Source organism: Periplaneta americana, chromosome 9 (assembly GCF_040183065.1).
Source record: "Periplaneta americana isolate PAMFEO1 chromosome 9, P.americana_PAMFEO1_priV1, whole genome shotgun sequence".
Classification (NCBI taxonomy): Eukaryota; Metazoa; Arthropoda; class Insecta; order Blattodea; family Blattidae; genus Periplaneta; species Periplaneta americana.
Window position 1 is genome coordinate 133,510,162 of NC_091125.1, and position 24,689 is coordinate 133,534,850.

General features: G+C 37.8%; 1 protein-coding gene across 3 annotated transcripts in view; it reads right to left on the reverse strand.

The window, feature by feature from the left end:
* Nucleotides 1-24,689, reverse strand: part of alpha-Man-IIb (alpha-Mannosidase class II b) — a 1,305,824-nt gene that overhangs the window by 21,671 nt on the left and 1,259,464 nt on the right. For all 3 annotated transcript variants that reach the window (XM_069835935.1, XM_069835933.1, XM_069835936.1), the window contains one exon: nucleotides 12,333-12,653. In XM_069835935.1, coding sequence (XP_069692036.1) covers nucleotides 12,333-12,653 — 321 coding nt within the window. The remainder of the gene's footprint in view (nucleotides 1-12,332; nucleotides 12,654-24,689) is intronic.

A 24,689-nucleotide genomic window follows, 5' to 3' on the forward strand; every position in this document is an offset into this window, starting at 1 on the left:
ATTACAGGTCATAAAATTAAAATAATGTTAAAAACCACGTAGTGTTGTAATTAAACTTCATAATATTCTGTGGAACTCTTGTTCAGTAGAGTCCAATGAGTGATGAATTATGTCTGAAATATATAAATAAATACGAAATAGAAATAGGAAATTATCGAATTTAAAGTGTAATCGGATTGGATAATTGAAAGTACTCACGTCGTTTGAACGTTAGACTTCGAAAATATATCAGGTTAAATCGATCAGGTTAACCCTGATTACATCACTCATTGGACTCTACTGAACAAGAGTTCCACAGAATATTATGAAGTTTAATTACAACACTACGCGGTTTTTAACATTATTTTAATTTTATGACCTGTAATATTACATTTTAATTATGGAGATGTTTTGTACATCGTTAATCTTAAACAGTTTATCTACCACCAATGTAATGGCTACACAGTTTGATATTGAGATATTGTATAATTGTGCCTGAAGATGCCTGAATGGGCGAAAACGTTTGCAATTTGTAATTCATGTATATAAAACTTAATGACTATATAATATAAGTCATTATTTTACATTGATTTGTCATTTGACTGAGTAACAAATATTATATTGTGTTTATCTACGAGGGGCATCCAGAAAGTAAGTTTCCCGATTTTTTCCCCTTGAAAGTAAACGTAATTAGCCGTGTCAATTGCGCATGCGTAACAGATCTATGACGTATCAATCATATGCTAGCCGGACAGGTCCCGTCTGGTGCCAGTAGCGTGGCAGCAGTGGTTCGAAATTGAAGCTCTTATTCGTTCTCCCGCCGCCTCGAGGTTCGGTCGGTGATAAAGTTCTTTAATGCACAAAGCATTGCCAGCTCTCATCGGCAGCTGTCAGGCATATGGGCCGAACATATCTCTCTCTCCCTCTCTCTCTCCCTCTCTCTCTTTTTTTTTTCAAGAAATTCCTGTCCTCCTGTGAGCGTTTTGGCAACGACGAAGAGCTGAAGACGTCTGTCACACGCTGGTTCCATTCACAGGCGGCAGAGTTCTACGACAGAGGGATACAAAAGTTGATCCCACGATACAAGTGTCTCAATTCTGATGGTGGCTATGTTGAAAAATAGATGAAACATTGCTGTACCTGTTGCCAATAAATGGTTTCCTTAAAGTGTGTGTTCTTTAAAAAAATAGGGAAACTTACTTTCTGGATGCGCCTCGTATATTAATTGACAATCTGAATATTTTCATCATGCTTTCTAAGTCATATAATCTTGTTTCTCGGTGTAGCTGAAGGAATTTCATTTCATGATAACTATATACATTCGCACTGCGATCTCTGTGCATCAGGTAGAGAAGGTCTGATAGCCTTAACTCCGCCAGATTAAATAAATAAATAAATAATAAACAAACATTACGCAGGACCTCCGCAGATACATCACAGGACAATCACAAGTCAAGGGCAAACACCCAGTCTCATGGAATAGGAATAAATTTCCTCTTTACTTCAGTGAGCCATGGTTGTTACTTATGCCTGCTATTATACACAGTGTCTCAGGAGGAATGTATAGTCTATTTCTCCAGGATAATGTAATCTGGGTTAACCTGATCGATTTAACCCGATATATGCTCGAAGTCTAACGGTTGGTGAGAAATACTGAAACATCTTGCGGTTCTGTATACTACATTTGACGTGTTACGCCAAATCTTTTCACACGACAGCATCTGAGCATCGCAACGCCAGCGCAACTGATTACACGTTTACTTGATATTTACAGACGTGGACAAATTATTATTAGACTAAATTAATCATATGTGCAACGAAGCTGTATTTATCGGTAGAAATAATGAACAAAAATGTATTTTGCACAGATATAATGAACAGAAAATTGAGTCTTGAGGTTACTAATATTTTGTGAGCATTCCCTTATTCTTTATTAACACGTTGATTTTGTCAGGGATGCTGGAAACCAAAGTTTGACACTTTCTTTGAATATCAGCATCATTTAGCCAGATATCAGACAATGCTTAAATGAGTCCATGTTTTGTTGCAAGCCTCTTTTTGTTCACTTTCTTCTTCAGTATAGATCACAGATTTTCAATTTCGTTCATGTCCGGTCTTCTTGCAGGCCATAGGAGAATATCTTCTGCAGTATATAATTAAAACACCAGTAGTACCAACATAGCCGGAAAAAAATATACTTAACCATTGGAAAAATATACCAGAAGATGTAAACAATTATATTTATAACAATAGAGACTCTGTGAATTTTACTGACAGTTGATATGACGAATTATGTTTCCAAGAAAAAGTTTTAGTTTAATAATTTGTCCAAGTCTGTAGTTAATATATTCGCAATCGAAGGGCTCTATCTAGCTGTGTGTTTTTCCGTCTTTAACGGATGTTATCTGAAACTGGTAAAGTACAACGTGTTTCATTGATGTCGGAAAGAGAAACAGTACCGGTACCTGATATGAATTTACAATTCACGAAATTCATAAGAAGGGCAACCTTAGTAATTTGTCTTGTGTAATTATTTTATTTTCTTACTGAGTTGGTACTTAATTATGAAATAAACTTATTGGAACAACACAAGATGCAGCATTTTCAATAATGTATCATATCATAAATTCAGCTAACAAATTACAGCAGATGCTAATTGGTCTAAGCGAAGACAGCAAAGGATCGGAACTCAGTATCAACTACACAAAAACGAAAATCGTGACAAATGGAACACCGAACAAAGTTGCAGTAGACGGGACAGAAATTCAGCACGTGGAGGAATATGTCTACATAGGAGAGCTCGTCTCATTCACCAACAAGTCGGACAAAGGGCTAAGAAGAAGAATAGGACAGGCATGGAAGGCTTTCTGGTCGCTGAAATCCATACTGCTTGACAAACACCTCAACAGAAAACTGAAACTGAACACATTTCGGACATGTGTCATTCCAGTATTACTCTATGGATGTCAATCATGGACTCTAACGCCCTGCCAACAAACGACATTAGACTTTTGCCAGAGGAAGATTCTAGGAGTAACCTGGAGGGACGGCATCTCCAACAGGGAACTGCGAAGGACAGTTGACTACGAGAGTGTAGCGCAGCGTGCCGGGGAGATGAAGTGGAAGTGGGGCGGTCACATGGCGCGGCTACAAGAAAGATGGGCTCATCTAGCAACTATGTGGGACCCCTACGAAGGGAAGAGGGCACGAGGCAGACCGAGAAAGAGATGGGCAGACGCACTGACACAGGAAGCGGGGGCACATTGGTCCCGCGCTGCCCACGACCGGGCAACATGGAAAGTGCAGGGACATGAACTGAGAAGAAAGAACAGTTATTAAACGTGTAGTTTTTAAGTGTAAAATTAATTAAATAGGCAAAAAGTGTGGAAAGTGAAGTGCACCGTGTAAATTGAAGCAAAAACAATGCATGTGCAAAAAACTTAAACCGGACACAAACTGCCCCAAAAGTCAAAGAGCAAAGTATGTAGTAATCAAGCTCACGTGGAGTAGCTTACCACAGGAGCTGAAACCATGAGCTTCCCCCCCCCCCTCTAGCAGGAGGCCCTAGCCCTTAATGAGATCCATCGGGTTTTATTTATTTATTTATATCATATCACAATGGTCTAAAACGTAGAAATATACGTCTATATTGCCTCTCTTCATTTAAAAGTTCGGCCATGAATAACTTCCGTCAATGCCAACTCGTCCGTAGGAGTTATTGCGTCATTTTCAGAGGGGAATCCTAAGGTTGGCTTATTTACCGTAACTACAGCAACTTTAATTTAATTTAAGGTTAAATTTTATTTATATTAATAAGAGGTTCGCTCAATTCAGATTCTTGTGAAAGGAGTTCGCGAGTCTCAAAAGTCTGGGAACCATTGATCTAAGTAAGGCAATTATTATCAGAGAAGATGAAAGATAACTGCAGTGACATTGTGGTGAGTACAGAGCAATGGTGACTGCAAGAGAGATCGATGAACTTTGAAGAAACCTACTGAACATCCGTTTTGTGTATGTTGGGGATCGAAGTTCTGTTCTTTTTGCTGAGAAGCGGTTAGCTTGCCGGAGTTACAGACGGAAGTAACATGTGAAACGAAACAAATGCCATCTGTCATGCAGGGCAGCGCCGCCGGACGTTGGCCTAGTGAGCGAAAGGAAACAGAAGCAGCGGTGGCAGGCCGTGGATTAGTGCAATGCGAAATTGATTTACGGACCAGCCCGTGGTTCCTGCCTGTCACACCGTGACACGGCCGAATCACTGCGAATTACCCAGCCCGTGTTTGAAGGCAGGCGTCTGCACTCCGCCCAGAACGAAATGTTACCTGACACGCTTTGCAGATGAAAAAAAAGAAAGAAATTGAATTGTAGTAAACTGGTCTACAGTGCACCAAGACATAAATATCACGGCCACAGTAACTTTTATTACATCATTCTTATTTCACCACTACCACCACCACCACCACCATCATCATCATCATCATCATCATCATCATCATCATCATCATCGATATTACCACCATCAATTTTCCATAATTTTTATCACATATTTTGCTTAGTCAATTTCACCATCATCATCATCATCATCATCATCATTATCGATATCACCATCATCAATTTTCCATACTTTTTACCACGATTTGCTTAGACAATTTCACCATCACCAATACCACTATCATCATCATCATCATCATCATCGCCATCATCATCATTATCGATATTACCACCAACATCAATTTTCCATAATTTTTATCATCATTATCGATATCACCACCAACATCAATTTTCCATAATTTTTAACACATTTTGCTTAGACAATTTCACCATCGCCAACACCACTATCATCATCATCATCATCATCATCATCATCATCATCATCATGGATTTTACCACCATCAATTTTTCATAATTTTTATCACGTTTTGCTTAGCCAATTTCACCACCACTATCATCATCATCATCATCATCATCATCATCATCATCATCACCACCACCACCATCATGAGCATTTTCCATAATTTTTATCACATCTTTCCTTATTTAATTTCACCACCACTATTATCACTATCTTCACCGTCATCATTATCATCATTATAATCATTACGAATATTACCACCAAAAACATCATCATCACTTTCCTTTATTTTTATCACACCTTTTGCTAGTTTAATTTCGCCACCACCAGTCACTATAATCATCATCATCAATATTACTACCACCAACATCATCACCACTTATCCATAATTGTTATCACATCTTTTGCTCAGTTAATTTCACCGCCACCAACACCATTACCATTATCATCATAATCATCATCACCTCAATACTACTGTCATCGAGATCATTTTTTCCATAATTTCTATTAAACCTCTCTTTACTAAAAATTAACCACTACCACCAAAACTATTACAACCATTACAACTATGATTAATACATTTCCAATTATTATTATTATTATTATTATTATTATTATTATTATTATTACTATTATTATTATTACTGCATCATTTGTCTATTTCATTTCAACACAACCATCACCAACGCTATTATGATCGTCATCTTATCATCATCGTTATCATTACACTACCATTATACAGGGTCCGGCGAAAATGATCTGACGTTTTTTGAAATGAGGCAACACAGTTGCATTTTAATGTAAGTTAGCTTCTATTCTTTTATCTAAAGGAGGTATTCTTGCCATTCATTGATGGAAAGGAACAAAGTTAAGTTTTGAAAACTACATTCTCCAAATGACGTCCATTTTTTTCTAATGCTCTCCTGGAGCCTGACTCTGAAGTTCAGCTCTGCACTGCCTACCATGTCTTGTGGTATTGCGTATCCTTGGCCTTTCTGTTGACTTGCGTTTTGATGCTGAAGAAGTCGTTCCGAAATTGTTTACCCACAATAAAATTGTGTTACGACTGGGAACTCGCCCATGTCGACCCACATTGAAATGCAGTCGAAACCTACGCTGCGTAAGAACTACTGAATCATTTCTTTGGGGGGGGGGAGAAACATCTTCACCGCAAACCGCCCGATGTGATGCGTTTCACGGATCCATTGCAACTGAAATGGCATCAATAATGGCGTTCATTCCTTATCCTCCCACCGCTGCTCGACGGTTTTAGTCACAGTTGAGCCGTTCAGAGCAAAAGTGGTATAAGTAAAAATTGGGTAAAATACAGCGCAAAGTAGCAATTAATATGGCCTTCTTGCTATCCACTGACTACTAATGTTTAAATAAACTGAATATTAATTGCTACTTTGCGCTATATTTTAAAGAATGTTTACTTTAACCCTCATTACCCATTTTTGGCTTACACCACTTCTGCTCTGAACGGCTCAGTTACTGCAAATCCAAGATGTGAAATAAAACTTAGAATTATTGTAGTTGTCATCTCAATAGTTGTGAATAACCTCTGTAATTTAAGAGGGATGTTTTATGAAGAATTATAATGTTTTATAATAGGACGCTTCAAGTTCTGTTTTTCCTTTTTTAATATGGACGGCTACAAGGCTCAGAATTCTATAACAAGTGGAACGGACTGTTCAACATACCGGCTATTGGAATTCGAAATATTCCGACTTCGCAATGCAGGAAGGGTGGGAATACGCACGTACGCGTGATTGTACCGCGTGAAAGGTCGAACAGCCTTCTACGCAAACTGAGCAGAACTACTATCGAAGGTTGTATCTGACCTTAAATCTGCCTTTACGGGATATGTAGAGAATCAAGTATTAAAACAGCGAGATTTGTTTAGAACAATCATGTCAGCATGAGCCCGTGATGTGTATTTCGCCCGCAGTGTATAGGCCTAAGCTACAGTCGTCCTCGCGAGCGTCTGTATTCTTCCCCTCGTTCGCTGCAAGAGGGATGGCAGGGTTAAATAAGTACACTTTTAATACAAAATATAAGATTGCTTGCTTTACTGTGCCTATTGAGAACAAAACGATGGCACGTGTTAGTGAGCTCCATGTAATCACTAAGGAGCGGATTTTTATGTGCTTAAAAATTTAAATATATTTATTTGTTATGTGCTAAAAAGTACGAAAATATTTGCTAAAAATAAATAAATATTTTTTTTAATATGACAAAAATACCTTACTTAGCTTGAAAAAAAAAATGTTACTAGGTACTCACCAACCACACTTGAGTATCAGTTGCTAGTAGTTGGCCGATAATTGCAGTGAACAACAAAGGTCATGTCCAATTTCTCCATCACAAATACATGCCGAATATCTCTGAACAACGACTTATACTGTGAAAACGATCTTTTCACATCACAGGATGTCAGACGTGCATATTTAAAGAGAGGAATGTCACAAAAACAAACACCGTCAATTTCACCTACAGGCACACCCTCCAATACTTGAGCAACTTTACACATTTTTTTTATATCCACTGTTTTTCCCAAACACATTCTGGAATTTGTCCCTTAGTACTTGCACTTCTGAACCTGGAAGAGAGTCTAGTTTAATTTTCACGGCACGCACCTCCTTGTTTCAGACAACAGGTTTTTGGATGTTTCGAGTTTTTTTTATGGTGTCACACAAAAACGTTAGATTTGCTAATAGGAAAGCCAAATCGTTTTTTAAACAATCATCTTTCAGTATATCTTGAAGGATATCGATTGACGAAGCCCGATAACAGGGAATCACAACAAGACGTACCGTATTGCCTTACTTGATGGACATGAGCGAGAGGCGAGAGATTTGTTTAAGTTAAATAATGGTCATCCCGAGCTCTTATCTGTTGTGTTTCACAAACAAAGCGTGGAATGAAATTATCTTCAGCAACAATAAACATTCCTAATTATGTATTGCAAGATCTCTCCTCCTTGTCCATGTTAATTCATTCTCTAATAATAACACTGATATTCTGCCTAGCAGTTCTCAGAACTTGTGGCGATACCATTACAAAAATGGATCAAGAATACACTATACAGCGCTTAGAAACACGAAGCAACCAAGAATTCTTAAAAAAGATAACGCCCTTCTGAGTAACATAATTGATTTAGTTTTAAAATGTTTAAAAGTTCTTGTAAAAAATTATTTAAGTAAAAAAACTCCAAGATTTATGTGTTTATAATAGATTTCCTGAAAATATGTATTTACATAATTTTTTTTTAAATGTGTTTTTATGTGAAATAAAATTCGGGTTTTAAACTTGAACCTTCATGTTCGGAATTTTTAACTTTGTTAATTGTGTTTTATGACACGCAAAAATAATATTTAATTACATAGGAATCCGCTCCTTAGTAATCACTGCAGCTAGAGTTTTTGTCACCGCTGGTCTAGTACATACAGTCACGAAGCTTGAGGTGATTTTTTTTTGCATTTCTCGCGATATAACGAAGAAAATGTTCGTTATAAAATAAAGGGTGGAAGTGAAATAACCCTCCAGATTTTTAGAGCGAATAGCTCACGTATATATAGTCTGTACGTTTCGAACTGGCGGCTCAACGTCAAGCATTGGACTGCATTTGCCATACGTGCTTACCCCCACTCCTGGACCGTTGTCCTCAACAAAAGTCAGCTGGACCAGTGGCGCGGCATGTTAGAGAGGAAGGGGACCAGCTTCTCAACCGAATAATAACAAGCTTATCTCATATTTATTCTGCGTTTAATTTCCTCCCGACTATAATTTATATTTGTTACCGTTGCTCCAAGATACTTGAACTTTTCCACCTTTTCAAAGAATAAACTTCCAATTTTTATATTTCCATTTCGTACTATGTTCTGGTCATGAGACATATTCGCATACTTTGTCTTTTCGGGATTTATTTCCAAACCTATCTCTTTATTTCCTTCAAGTAAAATTCCCCTGTATTCCCTAATAGTTTGTGGATTTTCTAGTACATATTCACGTCATCTGCATAGACAAACAGCTGATCATATAGGCTATTATATATATTTAAAAAATTTAAATAATCTCTGATTAAACAATTTCGCCGCGACAAAAGGCTAATGGAAAGTTTCATGTTAATTGGTTTAGTAGATTTTTAGTAAAAATTAGAATACAAAATTATTTTAACTTTTTTTAATAAAAAATTTTGAGAATCAAAGCAAGTGATCATAAAATCCCGAAAAAGAAAAAAAGTAAAAAGAACATATATTTTAAATCGGTATTCCAAATTTCACGTCCCTAACTATAAAAATATGGAAGTTCAAGAGAATATGATGTGTAATTTATAATCCGCCTCCCATTAACGTGAATTCATAAACTGATTGGTTCACTTTTTTATTTTAGTAGGTTATTTACGACGCTTTATCAACATCTTAGGTTATTTAGCGTCTGAATGAGGTGAAGGTGATAATGCCGGTGAAATGAGTCCGGGGTCCAGCATTTGCTCATATTGGGTTGAGGGAAAACTCCGGAGAAAACCTCAACCAGGTAACTTGCCCCAACCGGGAATCGAACTCGGGCCACCTGGTTTCGCGGCCAGACGCGCTAACCGTTACTCCATAGGTGTGGACGATTGGTTCAATGAAAGCTAAGGTGGGTGTCGGGTGAAATTTCTATTTTTTTTACATTTTTTAAGCTACTCGTATATTCTTGATTTTTGCACACATAATCAAGGTGTGGATAATGATGCGGTGAAGTTTCATTTCTGTGAGTCAATTAGTTTGAGTTATTACTTACTTACTTACTGGCTTTTAAGGAACCCGGAGGTTCACTGCCGCCCTCACATAAGCCCGCCATTGGTCCTTACCCAGAGCAAGATTAATCCAGTCTCTTTCATCATACCCCACCTCCCTCAAATTCATTTTAATATTATTTTCCCATCTACGTCTCGGCCTCCCTAAAGGTATTTTCCCCTCCGGCCTCCCAACTAACACTCTATATGCATTTCTGGATTCGCCCATACGTGCTACATGCCCTGCCCATCTCAAACGTCTGGATTTAATGTTCCTAATTATGTCAGGTGAAGAATACAATGCGTGCAGTTCTGTGTTGTGTAACTTTCTCCATTCTCCTGTAACTTCATCCCTCTTAGCCCCAAATATTTTCCTAAGCACTTTATTCTCAAACACCCTTAATCTCTGTTCCTCTCTCAAAGTGAGAGTCCAAGTTTCACAACCATACAGAACAACCGGTAATATAACTGTTTTATAAATTCTAACTTTCAGATTTTTCGACAGCAGATTGGATGATAAAAGTTTCTCAACCAAATAATAACAGGCATTTCCCAGAATATGTGCATCAGATACGTGTGCAACATCCGACGATATGATCACATATCACCGTCCTTCGCAAGTCTCTCGTGGCTCCGACTTAAAGAACGCAGGACTTTACACTCTTTGTCTTTACTCTTTCGAATTCTGCACACCTCAACACCAAATTACCTTTCGTCTCGTTTCTCTTATCTATACTCTAACCACGACGTAAATACCAGATCACTTATCTGTGGCACGCTAAATATACCTCTTCATAGAACATCTTGTTATTCCTCATCTTTTACAATATCCACCTCGCGTCAATGGAATTCCTTGTCACAAAGTATTAGGGGCTGCAAGACAACAAACACCTTTAAGAACAGCTTAAAAGATAACCTTATTAGCATTTCACTCCAATCATACTGATTTAGAATATTACTGACTACACTGTTGCTTTTTTTCTTTAGACATCATCCTGATTGTGCTGCATTTTCAAAATTGTCTCATATTAATCTCTTTCTATTATCTAATATAATTTGAAATATATTAACATTCTATGTATTTTAGTTTAATTCTGCTACCCAGTTTATTTCAGTGTTTAATTAATAGTTCATAGTATTTTGTTGTTTAATTCGTAAATAACTCTTGTATACATGTAACTCTCATCTAAATCAAATTGTTGAATTCTTTGTAAGTTCATGCATATGTATATACACTTTTTGCTGGTTGTGTGGAAGAGAAGGCCTTACGGCCTTAACTCTGCCAGCTAAAATAAATCATTATTATTATTATTATTATTATTATTATTATTATTATTATATTTATTATGTGATTAATTTCCTCCCGAGTGTCATTTATATTTGTTACTGTTGCTCCCAGATATTTGAACATATCCACCTCTTCAAGTTCTTAACAAAAATATTTAAAAAATCTGCATATTTTAAAACGAAATGTGTCGCTCAATTATTGAGTAGGCCTAATATGTTTGATTTTTTTTTTTTGCAAGTCCAGTGGCATATTTAGAAAAACACCACGCATAAGTTTTCCAATACCTTTACTACAAAAGGGGGGAAAATTTTTTATAACCACTGAATACCTAAAAACAGAAATTTTTCATTGCCACTATAAATATTTCATTTTTGATTTCAAAAAGTATTCATTTAATCATAAAACTCACGCGCTCTTTTATTAACCACAGTGTATAGACCATGCAGTAAAAATGTCATGTTCCATCATAAAAATTGTAAGAGCCTTTACGCTTCGAACCTGACGAAATGTGCTGAAAAAAAAGTGAGAGAAAACAGCTTGTAAAATTTGCATGGAATTGAAGTTCAAGGATGCAGTCATTTATATATTGCGTAGTTTTTATGCCTTCGAGCGTCGCAGAGGATTGAAACTTGCTCAACGTATAAATAACAGACTGACGATTGATGAGCACTAAAAGAAATGGGCCACGGTCCTGTATGCCCTTACCCATATTCCCCCTTTTCTAAAAAATGACGTAATGCCCTAGTTCAGAACATATAAATTGCATATTTAATTTGCAAAGTCACTCATTTAGTCGCAATGCGAAAGGACAGGGAACCTTTCAATTTGCAGATTCAGAATTCACGGCGTCTCTCCTAGCGGTCTTCACCTGCCTTGTCATTGAACAACAGACGACAGAGTCTTCTCGACTCCTCCTGCACTGCGAAATGACACAGTTCATTTCAATGTGCAGATTTACACCAGCCATTTCTTCCTCGTCCCGTCCCGTGATCACTTTGATCACATTTCCGCCCCCTCGCGTATGTGGTACCTAAGACGTTACGTCCATTTTCGGTTTTTCCCCTTCAAAATTTTCTAGAACTCCTTCAGTAGAGCAGCGTAACCCGGTGTGAGACTAGTGGCCAACAGGCTTGGAGCTCACATATTTAGTTTCTTACAAGGAAGCGTTTTGGGTATCTTTTAAATTTGTCCTCCCAATTCTCCTCTTTCAATTCAATTCATTTTTACAAGAAAACGATAATGCGATTTTTGACTGAAAATGAACAAAATTTCATCCATCAGCCTTCCCTTAAAGAACAGCAAAATAAATGGAGGGAAAGAGAGAATGAGAGAAAAGGGGACGAAATGTCGAGGAGAAAGGCAACACAGAAACAGAAAAAAATACACACAAATTGAATGGACGTAGACAGATTGATTGATTGGTGCTGTACCTGGTATCTTGCGGAAGTCGAAATTGAGGCAGACCTGGGGGTGAGGCCCGCAGGAGTGTTTGATGGAGTAGATGTCGAAGGGCTGGTTGTGGGTCAGTAGGTCGGTGTGTCCGTCGCCGTCCCAGTTCTGGCGCCACAGGAAGTCCCCCATCTGTCTCTCGGCCAGCCACTGCTTCCAGGCGTAGTGGATACGCTGGATGATGGTGCCCGAGATGCCCGACATCTTGAGCAGGTACGGCACCGTGGAGCCGTGGCCGAACGGGTCTATGGACCAGCCCGACGTGGGCGTCAAACCCAGGTTGTTCTTCACCCACTGGTGGCCTGCAACAACATGGAACACGCCAGTGAACAACTGAAGCCATTCAAGCGATACGATGTAAACTAAGAAACTGTTACACCAAATTGAATGGGAAAAGGAAATATTCCGAAGATAAATCATCCAAAGTACTTGTAATTTTTTATGCAGCATTCCCTACAGAACACAGTGGCTATTCAATGACGAGTACTTATTGGCTTTTAAGGAACCCGGAGGTTCATTGCCCCCCTCACATAAGCCCGCCATCGGTCCCTATCCTGAGCAAGATTAATCCAGTCTCTACCATCATATCCCACCTCCCTCAAATCCATTTTAATATTTTCTTCCCATCTACGTCTCGGCCTCCCCAAAGGTCTTTTTCCCTCCAGCCTCCCAACGAACACTCTATATGCATTTCTGGATTCGTCCATACGTGCTACATGCCCTGCCCATCTCAAACGTCTGGATTTAATGTTTCTAATTATGTCAGGTGAAGAATACAATCCGTGCAGTTCTGCGTTGTGTAACTTTCTCCATTCTCCTGTAACTTCATCCATCTTAGTCCCAAATATTTTCCTAAGAACCTTATTCTCAAACACCCTTAACCTATGTTCCTCTCTCAAAGTGAGAGTCCAAGTTTCACAACCATAAAGAACAACCGGTAATATAACTGTTTGATACATTCTAACTTTCAGATTTTTGACAGCAGACTGGATGATAAAAGCTTCTCAACCGCATAATAACAGGCATTTCCCATATTTGTTCTGTCTTTAATTTCCTCCCGAGTATCATTTTATATTTGTTACTGTTGCTCCAATATATTTGAACTTCTCCACGTCTTCTAAAGATAAATTTCCAATTTTTATATTTCCATTTCGTACAATATTCTCGGCACGAGACATAATCATATACTTTGTCTTTTCGGGATTTACTTCCAAACTTATCTCTTTACTTGCTTCAAGTAAAATATTCAATGACGAGTAAGTATTTGTAATTATTTGTGTCACTTTGCTTCTAAAACGCAGGGGCTATTTTATGATGATGGCAATATATTTCTAATTTGTATAAACTTCCCACTCAATGACACAGTCTATTCATAATGAGATAATATTTGTAACTATTTACGTAATCTTCCACAGCCTATTCAATAACGACATGATATTTTTAATTATGTATGTAACTTTTCTTATAAAACAGAGAGGTTATTCAACAGGAGGGAACTTAACCTGTAAATTATTTTTTAATCTCATAGAATGCTCCTGGATATGAACCCTACTTATTTTTTGAGTTGTCACTTATTTCACCAAATTAAACTAGTGACTTAGTAACACTGTAAAGGCCCATTCACAATGAAAATTAAACATAACCGTAACATAAACACAGACGTTTGCGCCCAGGCTACCAAATGGGATCATTCACAATGATTCACATAAACATAAACATTACCGTAAGACGTTAACATGAAAGTTTGCAAACTCCAAACTTTCATGCTTATGCTTACGTGATTTGCAAACAGAACACAATCGTGGAGCGCTGGAGTATACGACAGAATATGAGGAAATGGCGTCGTTGTTATGTTTCCATTGTTACCAAGTATGTTTGCTGTTATGTTTATATTCCCATCGTGAATGATCTTGATTTTACCGTAACGTTTATATTCTTAAGTTAACGCTTACGTTATGTTTAATTTTCATTGTGAATGAGCCTTAAGGCTATATTACGACATGGCAAACATTGATTGCAAACATAGTTAATTATTGCACTGGACTATTGAAGCCAGTAACTTATCCATGTTAGCAGAGGGACTGGTCACGTGGTTGCCAGCGCACACACACACACACACACACACACACACACACAGCGGGTGCTCCTGCCACGCCCCAGGCACTGTGTTTGAGGAGCTGAGTTACTGTCTGCAGGTAACACACTCCTTGTGCACAATACCTCATGCAAATGGTTCACGACCGTAGCTCTGTTTAACAGTAACCGAACTGTAAGCACAGTCTGGGTTGCTCAGGTCGCATGTGGGATAATTCATTGTGAGATTCAGCACATCACACAGTCCACTGCAGTGGAGTAACGGCTAGCATCTAACCGGGCCCGAGTTCAAATTCTGATTGGGACAAGTTAACTGGTTGAGATTTTTCCGAGGTTTTTTCTCAACTATTTGAAGCAGAACTGATGGGTAACTTTCGGAGTTTGACTTCGTACTCATTTCTCCGTCATAATTAACTTACACTTCCCTTCATTCATCATCATCATCATCATCATCTCCGATTCTGTCTCATATTTCGTTCTTGCTCTGATGTAGAGCCGACTGCGGGCCGAACTCAAACACTGTGGTATGTGGTCATTAGTTGTTGGTGGTAGTACCATATACCGAGAGCTCTCCCCTGGGCTCGTAATAGCTCGTGCAAACGGGGTTGAGGGACGACGGCGATGCCTAAGCGGAAAGATGAAAAGATTATATAGCTGTAGGAGAGTTCGGAGGCGTCCCGGAGGGGATCTGATGCGCGAGAGGCCTTAGGGCACGCACACCACTTCATTCCGGGTAGTACAATGGATCCATCCAAGCGGCCTACCTGCGACAGTCCCCAGCCCTTGCCTCCACTCTCAAGGAAGCTCGTCTATGGCATATCACATATGTTCATCATAGTTATAATCATATCCATCATCGCATCATTATAATCATATCAGTGTTAACGTCACTACCATTGTTATCAATAAAGATAGGAAGTTCATATCAAAACATAGACTTCAGGTTGTGTGCAGCCACGCGTATAGATTAACTTACCTCTATTGCACGAGCTATCTTCTGTGTATACTACTACATACTGTGTCCATATAAACAGCTCACAGTATATCCTCAAGTGTGGATGGATGATTTTCATAACTACATAACAGCAATATGCATAGCTGAGAAGCAGTTTGAATACGTGCTAACATTTGCGGTGTAGTTGTGCAGTTTAGTGAGCGGTTTTTAACATGACAGAATTTAAATATGCACATGGGTGGATGGAATAAAAAAAAATTGGAATGAAGCGTGGGAAAACTAAGATGGAGATGAAGAGAATAAGCCGAGATCGAGGGGAATGGATCAAATGCACAAACAAGGCGCCACGGCGCTTAGCGACATAAGGGGCTAATGAAGAATTTAAATCTTCCAATACTTCAAGATTTAAGTGGTAATCATACAAGCCTGTCAGCAAATAGAGAAATATATTACCTGAAGATTATATAATGTGTATACATAATGTAAAGAACGAATTTCATGCCATTTCAGAGACACTATGTTACGAAATATTAAATATGAAATACCTTTCTTTGTATGGGGGATACAGCAATCAAGAGAAACATTCTACATAGAAATTTAACTGAAAATAGACATAATTTTGTGCTTTCTCGACCTATTTATGATGCTGGTATGTTTCAATATCCCTTCAGCCTGCAACAGCCACTCTGCTGCAGTCCAGAAATATAGAAATTACCGACTCCGCGAGATGTGGAAGAATCATCATTGTTGAAACATATATACGAGTAGTAGGCCAGAATTTAGAAATCCCTACCCACAAAACTTTATATTGAACTTTAAAAATAAAACAACAAATGTCTCAGGACTCGGGAGGTTAATAACAAACGAACAACAATCGAACGAATTTATAAGTTGTGCTAAAAGAGACCTTCCTACATTATTGTCACATAAAAATAAATAAAAATCCTTCTGAAGGAAGAAAAAATTAAATTGTTCCTGTCGAGAATATTCGCGAACCTCAGAAAAAATTCGGGAACCCCAATTTGATGACAGCTGAAATAGAGGAAGGAGCAGGATGAATGAAAGAAAGAAAAGGAACATGAAAGAACGGGGGACGCAAGGAAGCAATGAATTACAGGAAGGAGAAGAGCAGAAAGAAGGAAATATAAAAACCTGGGGAGAAGGCAGGAATGAAGAAGGGAGTAATCAAATATAGAAAGGAGGAGAAAAAGGAGAAAAGCGAAAAAATAAATTTGGAAAGAAGGAAGGAAGGAAGGACAAGAAAGAAGGAACTAAAAGGTACGATGAATTAAGAAAGAAAATTTCGAGAATGAAACCAATATAAAACAGACGAAGGAAGAAATTAGAACAACAAATAATAAAAATAAAAGGAAATGGCTGGGTTACTGGCTGAGAAGAAACTGTCTACTAAAGGATGCACTGGAAGAAATGGTGAACGGGAGAAGAGTTTTATTTTATTGGGTTATTTTACGACACTGCATCAACATCTAGGTTATTTAGCGTCTGAATGATATGAAGGTGATAATGCCGGTGAAATGAGTCCGGGGTCCAGCACCGAAAGTTACCCAGCATTTGCTCGTATTGGGTTGAGGGAAAACCCCGGAAAAAAAACTCAACCAGGTAACTTGCCCCGACCGGGATTCGAACCCGGGCCACCTGGTTTCGCAGCCACACGCGCTGACCGTTACTCCACAGGTGTGGACAACGGGAGAAGAGTTCGTGGCAGAAAAAGATGTAAGAGATAGAAGACATTAAGATACATGGATCGCATGAGAAGACAAAGAGGAAAGCAGAAAATAGGAATGATTGGAGAAAACTGGATTTGCAATGAAAGACCTGTCCTTGGGCAGAACATTGAATGAAATCCTAGATCATATATACCCAGATTGCTCCGACTTATAGGCTTTGACGGTAACAACTTTTGTCAGGTTTACTATGCTGCCATCTAGTTGTTACATAAGGAGTCACGCCATAACTCCCATTTGAATTGCATTAGCGACTGTACTGCCATTTCGTGTTCGTTTACGGCGGACGGGTGGCGATCCTGGCGGTTGTTCTCTTCAACAGATTTTAACATAGAAATGAGCATCTATATGTGATCTGGGATGAAATGGATATAAACAGAAACAGTGTTACTGACCTATATATACCGTACTAATGCGTTAACATTACCCGTATCATCATCTTCTGCGACACAAAATAAATACTTTGAGTTCTGTTAACATGAGGTTTCCTTCTGTGTTAGTATTAGCAACAATATAATTCTACTGCCTACTTCGCGATTATTAGTATTTCAACAAAGAAACGGCCGGAATTCGTGCGGACGCAAAGAAGCGTGGGCTTATTGGATTTGTGTGTGGGTCAGAATTTCGAAATCCCTACCCCCAAAACTTTAAATGTATCTGCAAGCTGTACATTGAATTAGAGTGCCGGACTCATAAACCCGGAATTAGCAAAATGCTCACTCAATTATGCCATAACGATGCAGGCGAAACAATATACGCAGGAGTGTCCAAGCCATGCTGCGATTAAGCGTGTCTGAAACGTAACCGGTATTCTTCGCACTGTCGTTATAAATGAAATCATAATTCTGTGGTGTTCGGATAAAGTGGTATAAGTATTTTTTTTTGTGCAGATGGAATTTTGTTCCCCTGATGAACACACAAGTTAAATTATACGAGTGAGCAAAAATTAAAAGAATACCATAGCAGTTGATGTGTTTTATTTATGTAGAAAATCATTTGCAATGAGGGTCCGAAGTTTAATTTTCATTTATCTCCAAACTCATTTTATGACTTATCTCCCTTTACCCAAACACAACAGAATTATCATCATTATTACGGTTCAAGAATTTCGCTCTGTTCAAACTCTAATTAAAATTTATCTCGTCATCACTTCTTTAGACGATCTTCCACAGTGATTGCAATTATACCGGGTGGTACAAAATCTTTGCTACCTGAAATATTGTCTTAAGATCTGGGTTATTTAAAATAATTCTCTGCAGTATTTTCGTTCTGATTCTCGTTCTCGGTTTATTGTGAACCAGTCTTAACTAGAAGAAAATCTTAGCTTAATAGCTCTTTTAACGCTGTTAAGACGTCCATTTATGTACTTTCATAAGCTACATGAAGGGATGACTGTACCGTATATTGTATTTTATTCGGGGATATGTTGTTCTTTGTCAAAATATCTACCCGAAGATAGCTGAAGTTTGCAAATGGTAGAGGATTTATCATCCGAGTAATGATATTTCTTTGAATTAAATAATTTTGTTTCCTGTGATTGGTAGTGATTAGGAGGTTAGAAAAATTCAGTGTTGCATATTATTGTCAACTTTAGTTACAAATATGGGATATGAATACGTAGATGCGGGTAAAACTTGATTAGACTCTTTCAGCACTTTGCATTATTTAAGAATTTAGTTACGACAAGAACTTTCAGGTGTTAACATAAAAACTAAGTGGTAAATTACCTAGTTGAATAATTTCAGTTCTGAAGATAGCTGACGAAGTCGATACTAGTCGACTAGGTAATTTACCACTTAATTTTCGACTTCATATCAGTTCTGAAGATAGCTGAAGTCGAAACTAGTCAACTAGGTAATTTACCACTCAGTTTTCGACTTCATGTCACTTCTGAAGATAGCTGAAGTCGAAACTAGTCAACTAGGTAATTTACCACTTAGTTTTCGACTTCATGTCAATTCTGAAGATAGCTGAAGTCGAAACTAGTCAACTAGGTAATTTACCACTTAGTTTTCGACTTCATGTCAATTCTGAAGATAGCTGAAGTCGAAACTAATCAACTAGGTAATTTACCAGTTTTCGACTTCATATCAGTTCTGAAGATAGCTGAAGTCGAAACTAGTAAACTTGGTAATTTACCACTCAGTTTTCGACTTCATGTCAATTCTGAAGATAGCTGAAGTCGAAACTAGTCAACTAGGTAATTTACCACTCAGTTTTCGACTTCATGTCAATTCTGAAGATAGCTGAAGTCGAAACTAGTCAACTAGGTAATTTACCACTCAGTTTTCGACTTCATGTCAATTCTGAAGATAGCTGAAGTCGAAACTAGTCAACTAGGTAATTTACCACTCAGTTTTCGACTTCATGTCAATTCTGAAGATAGCTGAAGTCGAAACTAATCAACTAGGTAATTTACCACTTAGTTTTCGACTTCATGTCAATTCTGAAGATAGCTGAAGTCGAAACTAGTCAACTAGGTAATTTACCAGTTTTCGACATCATATCAGTTCTGAAGATAGCTGAAGTCGAAACTAGTAAACTTGGTAATTTACCACTCAGTTTTCGACTTCATGTCAATTTTGAAGATAGCTGAAGTCGAAACTAGTCAACTAGGTAATTTACCACTCAGTTTTCGACTTCATGTCAATTCTGAAGATAGCTGAAGTCGAAACTAGTCAACTAGGTAATTTACCACTTAGTTTTCGACTTCATGTCAATTTTGAAGATAGCTGAAGTCGAAACTAATCAACTAGGTAATTTACCAGTTTTCGACTTCATATCATTTCTGAAGATAGCTGAAGTCGAAACTAGTAAACTTGGTAATTTACCACTCAGTTTTCGACTTCATGTCAATTCTGAAGATAGCTGAAGTCGAAACTAGTCAACTAGGTAATTTACCACTTAGTTTTCGACTTCATGTCAATTCTGAAGACAGCTGAAGTCGAAACTAGTCAACTAGGTAATTTACCACTCAGTTTTCGACTTCATGTCAATTCTGAAGATAGCTGAAGTCGAAACTAATCAACTAGGTAATTTACCACTTAGTTTTCGACTTCATGTCAATTCTGAAGATAGCTGAAGTCGAAACTAGTCAACTAGGTAATTTACCACTTAGTTTTCGACCTCATGTCAATTCTGAAGATAGCTGAAGTCGAAACTAGTCAACTAGGTAATTTACCAGTTTTCGACATCATATCAGTTCTGAAGATAGCTGAAGTCGAAACTAGTAAACTTGGTAATTTACCACTCAGTTTTCGACTTCATGTCAATTCTGAAGATAGCTGAAGTCGAAACTAGTCAACTAGGTAATTTACCACTCAGTTTTCGACTTCATGTCAATTCTGAAGATAGCTGAAGTAGAAACTAGTCAACTAGGTAATTTACCACTTAGTTTTCGACTTCATGTCAATTCTGAAGATAGCTGAAGTCGAAACTAATCAACTAGGTAATTTACCAGTTTTCGACTTCATATCATTTCTGAAGATAGCTGAAGTCGAAACTAGTAAACTTGGTAATTTACCACTCAGTTTTCGACTTCATGTCAATTCTGAAGATAGCTGAAGTCGAAACTAGTCAACTAGGTAATTTACCACTCAGTTTTCGACTTCATGTCAATTCTGAAGATAGCTGAAGTCGAAACTAATCAACTAGGTAATTTACCACTTAGTTTTCGACTTCATGTCAATTCTGAAGATAGCTGAAGTCGAAACTAGTCAACTAGGTAATTTACCAGTTTTCGACTTCATATCAGTTCTGAAGATAGCTGAAGTCGAAACTAGTAAACTTGGTAATTTACCACTCAGTTTTCGACTTCATGTCAATTCTGAAGATAGCTGAAGTCGAAACTAGTCAACTAGGTAATTTACCACTTAGTTTTCGACTTCATGTCAATTCTGAAGATAGCTGAAGTCGAAACTAGTCAACTAGGTAATTTACCACTTAGTTTTCGACTTCATGTCAATTCTGAAGATAGCTGAAGTCGAAACTAGTCAACTAGGTAATTTACCACTTAGTTTTCGACTTCATATCAGTTCTGAAAATAGCTGAAGTCGAAACTAGTCAACTAGGTAATTTACTACTTAGTTTTCATTTTAATATCTGAAAGTTATTATAATAATTAAATTTTTAAGTTAAATTGAAGGTATCGGACAGAAAAACAGTGTTTTGTAAGAAATGCGGAAAATCGTTCAGTTATAGTGGAAGTATTAGTAATCTCCGAAATCATCTTAAACACGTTCATCCTTTCCAAGGTGAATTTACGTCTAGTAAGCTTTCTATATCCTGTGTTAAACTGAAATAACTAACAAACTTGCAAAGTATTGCCAACGTATTGACGTGCATAGCTAGAGCAAGGAGATGTGACTGTAAACTGGAAACTAATGTTCTTCCAAACTTTTTGTATACATCATCAGTGTTAATTGCTTCTTAATAAATATTTGCGATATACTTAAATGAAATAAAACATATTGATAAAAACGTATATTCTTTTCTTATAGAATAAAACGTGGTGTTTTTATTCATACTTACAAACACCATTTAAAAACCCGATTACAATTCCATTAACCCGTCAGTTAAGAGATAAAAGGCTTTTGATAAACAGGTCAAAAATTTTATTACACTACTATTAATAAAATTAATATGCCAATAATGTATTTGCTGCTGTATATAATCATATTAGTAGCACACAATATTTACAATAGCGAAATTTCTTTGTCTTGCGATAGGCATGGCGGATGGCAAACATACGAAAACCAGACTAATTTAAAGCACATTGAAAGTTTATGCATAAAAATAATATGAAAACTGACTGCCAAATATTTTCTAGAGCCACTCGATGCCCACTGACCCCTCATTGCTGAACAAATATTTTAAAATTATGTTAGTTCTGTGGAGTAATTTAACGAACAGTTGGGAGTGCTTCGCCATTACGCTACGTAACAAATGTGCCTTTGATTCACGTGACACAGTTGGGGAATCCCTCAAAGGGATCGAATGCACCAAAGTGCAATTAAACGCAGCAATTGAGAGCGGAGGGCCGCAAGTGTGGGGATCCGTGGATCTGACCCCGCCCGCGGGGACATGGTATTGAATTCTGATTGTGCGACACAATGTTATGCAGTTCGGGAAACTACCAACCCGGTCAGGCTAATAAGTTAGGCGGACGAATCTAGCTCATTTAAACAAACCATTAGGTCCAATACGTCAGTAAGTCAGTCAGTCAGTCAGTCAGTCAGTCAGTCAGTCAGTCAGTCAGTCAGTCAGTCAATCAATCAGTCAGTCAGTCAGTCAGCCAGCCAGCCAGTACGGTTACTCAGTGTAAAGGTCTCTTAAATCCAATTAATTCATTAAGTCAGTCAAAAGAGTTGAAGGGTTCAGAGCCATACTGGGCCACGCGCCATTTATGAAAAATGGAGTAAGCAAGGTAGCGTGTGGGAAAGTATCAGAGATAGTATCAAAATTGCAGCTGAGCAGAGCATAGGTTATTATGAAACTAAGAAAAAGAAACCGTGGTTTGATGAAAATTGTTGCATGGTAGTAGAAAGAAGGAAACAGGCAAAATTGAAATTCTTACAGGATCCAGTTGAGGAGAAGAGAGATAATTATTTCAATGAAAGACGGGAAGCAAGTCGTACACTTAGGAATAAAAAGAGAGGTTACTTGAAGGAAAAACTGAATGAGGTAGAAACAAATAGTAAGAATAAAAACATTCGAGATTTATATAAGGGTATAAAGGAATTTAAGAACGGATATCAGCCAAGGGTAAACGTGATCAAGGATGAGAATGGTAACTTGCTTGCAGACTCTCCATCAATCCTAAACAGATGGAAAAACTATTTTGCGCAACTACTAAATGTACATAGGCCAAATAGAAATGATCGGGACGAAATTGAAATACAGACTGCTGAGTCATTTATACCCGAACCCACGCTTTCAGAAATCGAAATTGCGATAGAAAATCTGAAAAAGTACAAGTCTCCAGGTATCGATCAAATTCCAGCAGAATTAATACAAGAGGGTGGAAGTGCATTATATAGCGAAATTTATAAACTTGTAGTTGCTATTTGGGAAAAGGAAATTGTACCAGAACAATGGAAGGAGTCCATAATTGTACCCATTTTTAAAAAGGGGGACAAAACCAACTGTGGTAACTTTCGAGGAATATCACTTTTGTTGACGTCGTACAAAATTTTGTCCAATATTCTATTGAGAAGATTAACTCCGTACGTAGATGAAATTATTGGGGATCAATCAGTGGGGTTTTCGGCGTAATAGATAGACAATTGATCAGATGTTTTTGTATTCGACAGATAATGGAGAAAAAATGGGAGTATAAGGGTACAATACATCAGTTATTCATAGATTTCAAAAAGGCATATGACTCGGTTAAGAGGGAAGTATTATATGATATTCTTATTGAATTTGGTATTCCCAAGAAACTAGTTCGATTAATTAAAATGTGTCTCAGTGAAACATACAGCAGAGTCCGTATAGGTCAGTTTCTATCTGATGCTTTTCCAATTCACTGCGGGCTAAAGCAGGGAGATGCACTATCACCTTTACTTTTTAACTTCGCTCTAGAATATGCCATTAGGAAAGTTAAGGATAACAGGCAGGGTTTGGAATTGAACGGGTTACATCAGCTTCTTGTCTATGCAGATGACGTGAATATGTTAGGAGAAAATACACAAACGATTAGGGAAAACACGGAAATTTTACTTGAAGCAAGTAAAGCGATCGGTTTGGAAGTAAATCCCGAAAAGACGAAGTATATGATTATGTCTCGTGACCAGAATATTGTACGAAATGGAAATATAAAAATTGGAGATTTATCCTTCGAAGAGGTGGAAAAATTCAAATACCTTGGAGCAACAGTAACAAATATAAATGACACTCGGGAGGAAATTAAACGCAGAATAAATATGGGAAATGCGTGTTATTATTTGGTTGAGAAGCTCTTATCATCCTGTCTGCCGTCCAAAAATCTGAAAGTTAGAATTTATAAAACAGTTATATTACCGGTTGTTCTGTATTGTTGTGAAACTTGGACTCTCACTCTGAGAGAGGAACATAGGTTAAGGGTGTTTGAGAATAAGGTGCTTAGGAAAATATTTGGGGCTAAGCGGGATGAATCTACAGGAGAATGGAGAAAGTTACACAACACAGAACTGCACGCATTGTATTCTTCACCTGACATAATTAGGAACTTAAAATCCAGACGTTTGAGATGGGCAGGGCATGTAGCACGTATGGCTGAATCCAGAAATGCATATAGAGTGTTAGTTGGGAGACCGGAGGGAAAAAGACCTTTAGGGAGGCCGAGACGTAGATGGGAGGATAATATTAAAATGGATTTGAGGCAGGTGGGGTGTGATGATAGAGACTGGATTAATCTTGCACAGGATAGGGACCGATGGCGGGCTTATGTGAGGGCGGCAATGAACCTTCGGGTTCCTTAAAAGCCATTTGTAAGTAAGTAAGTAAACAAGGGTTAAAGTTAAGTGAATACCATAGTTTAATGAAGATTGATATATTATTTAGTT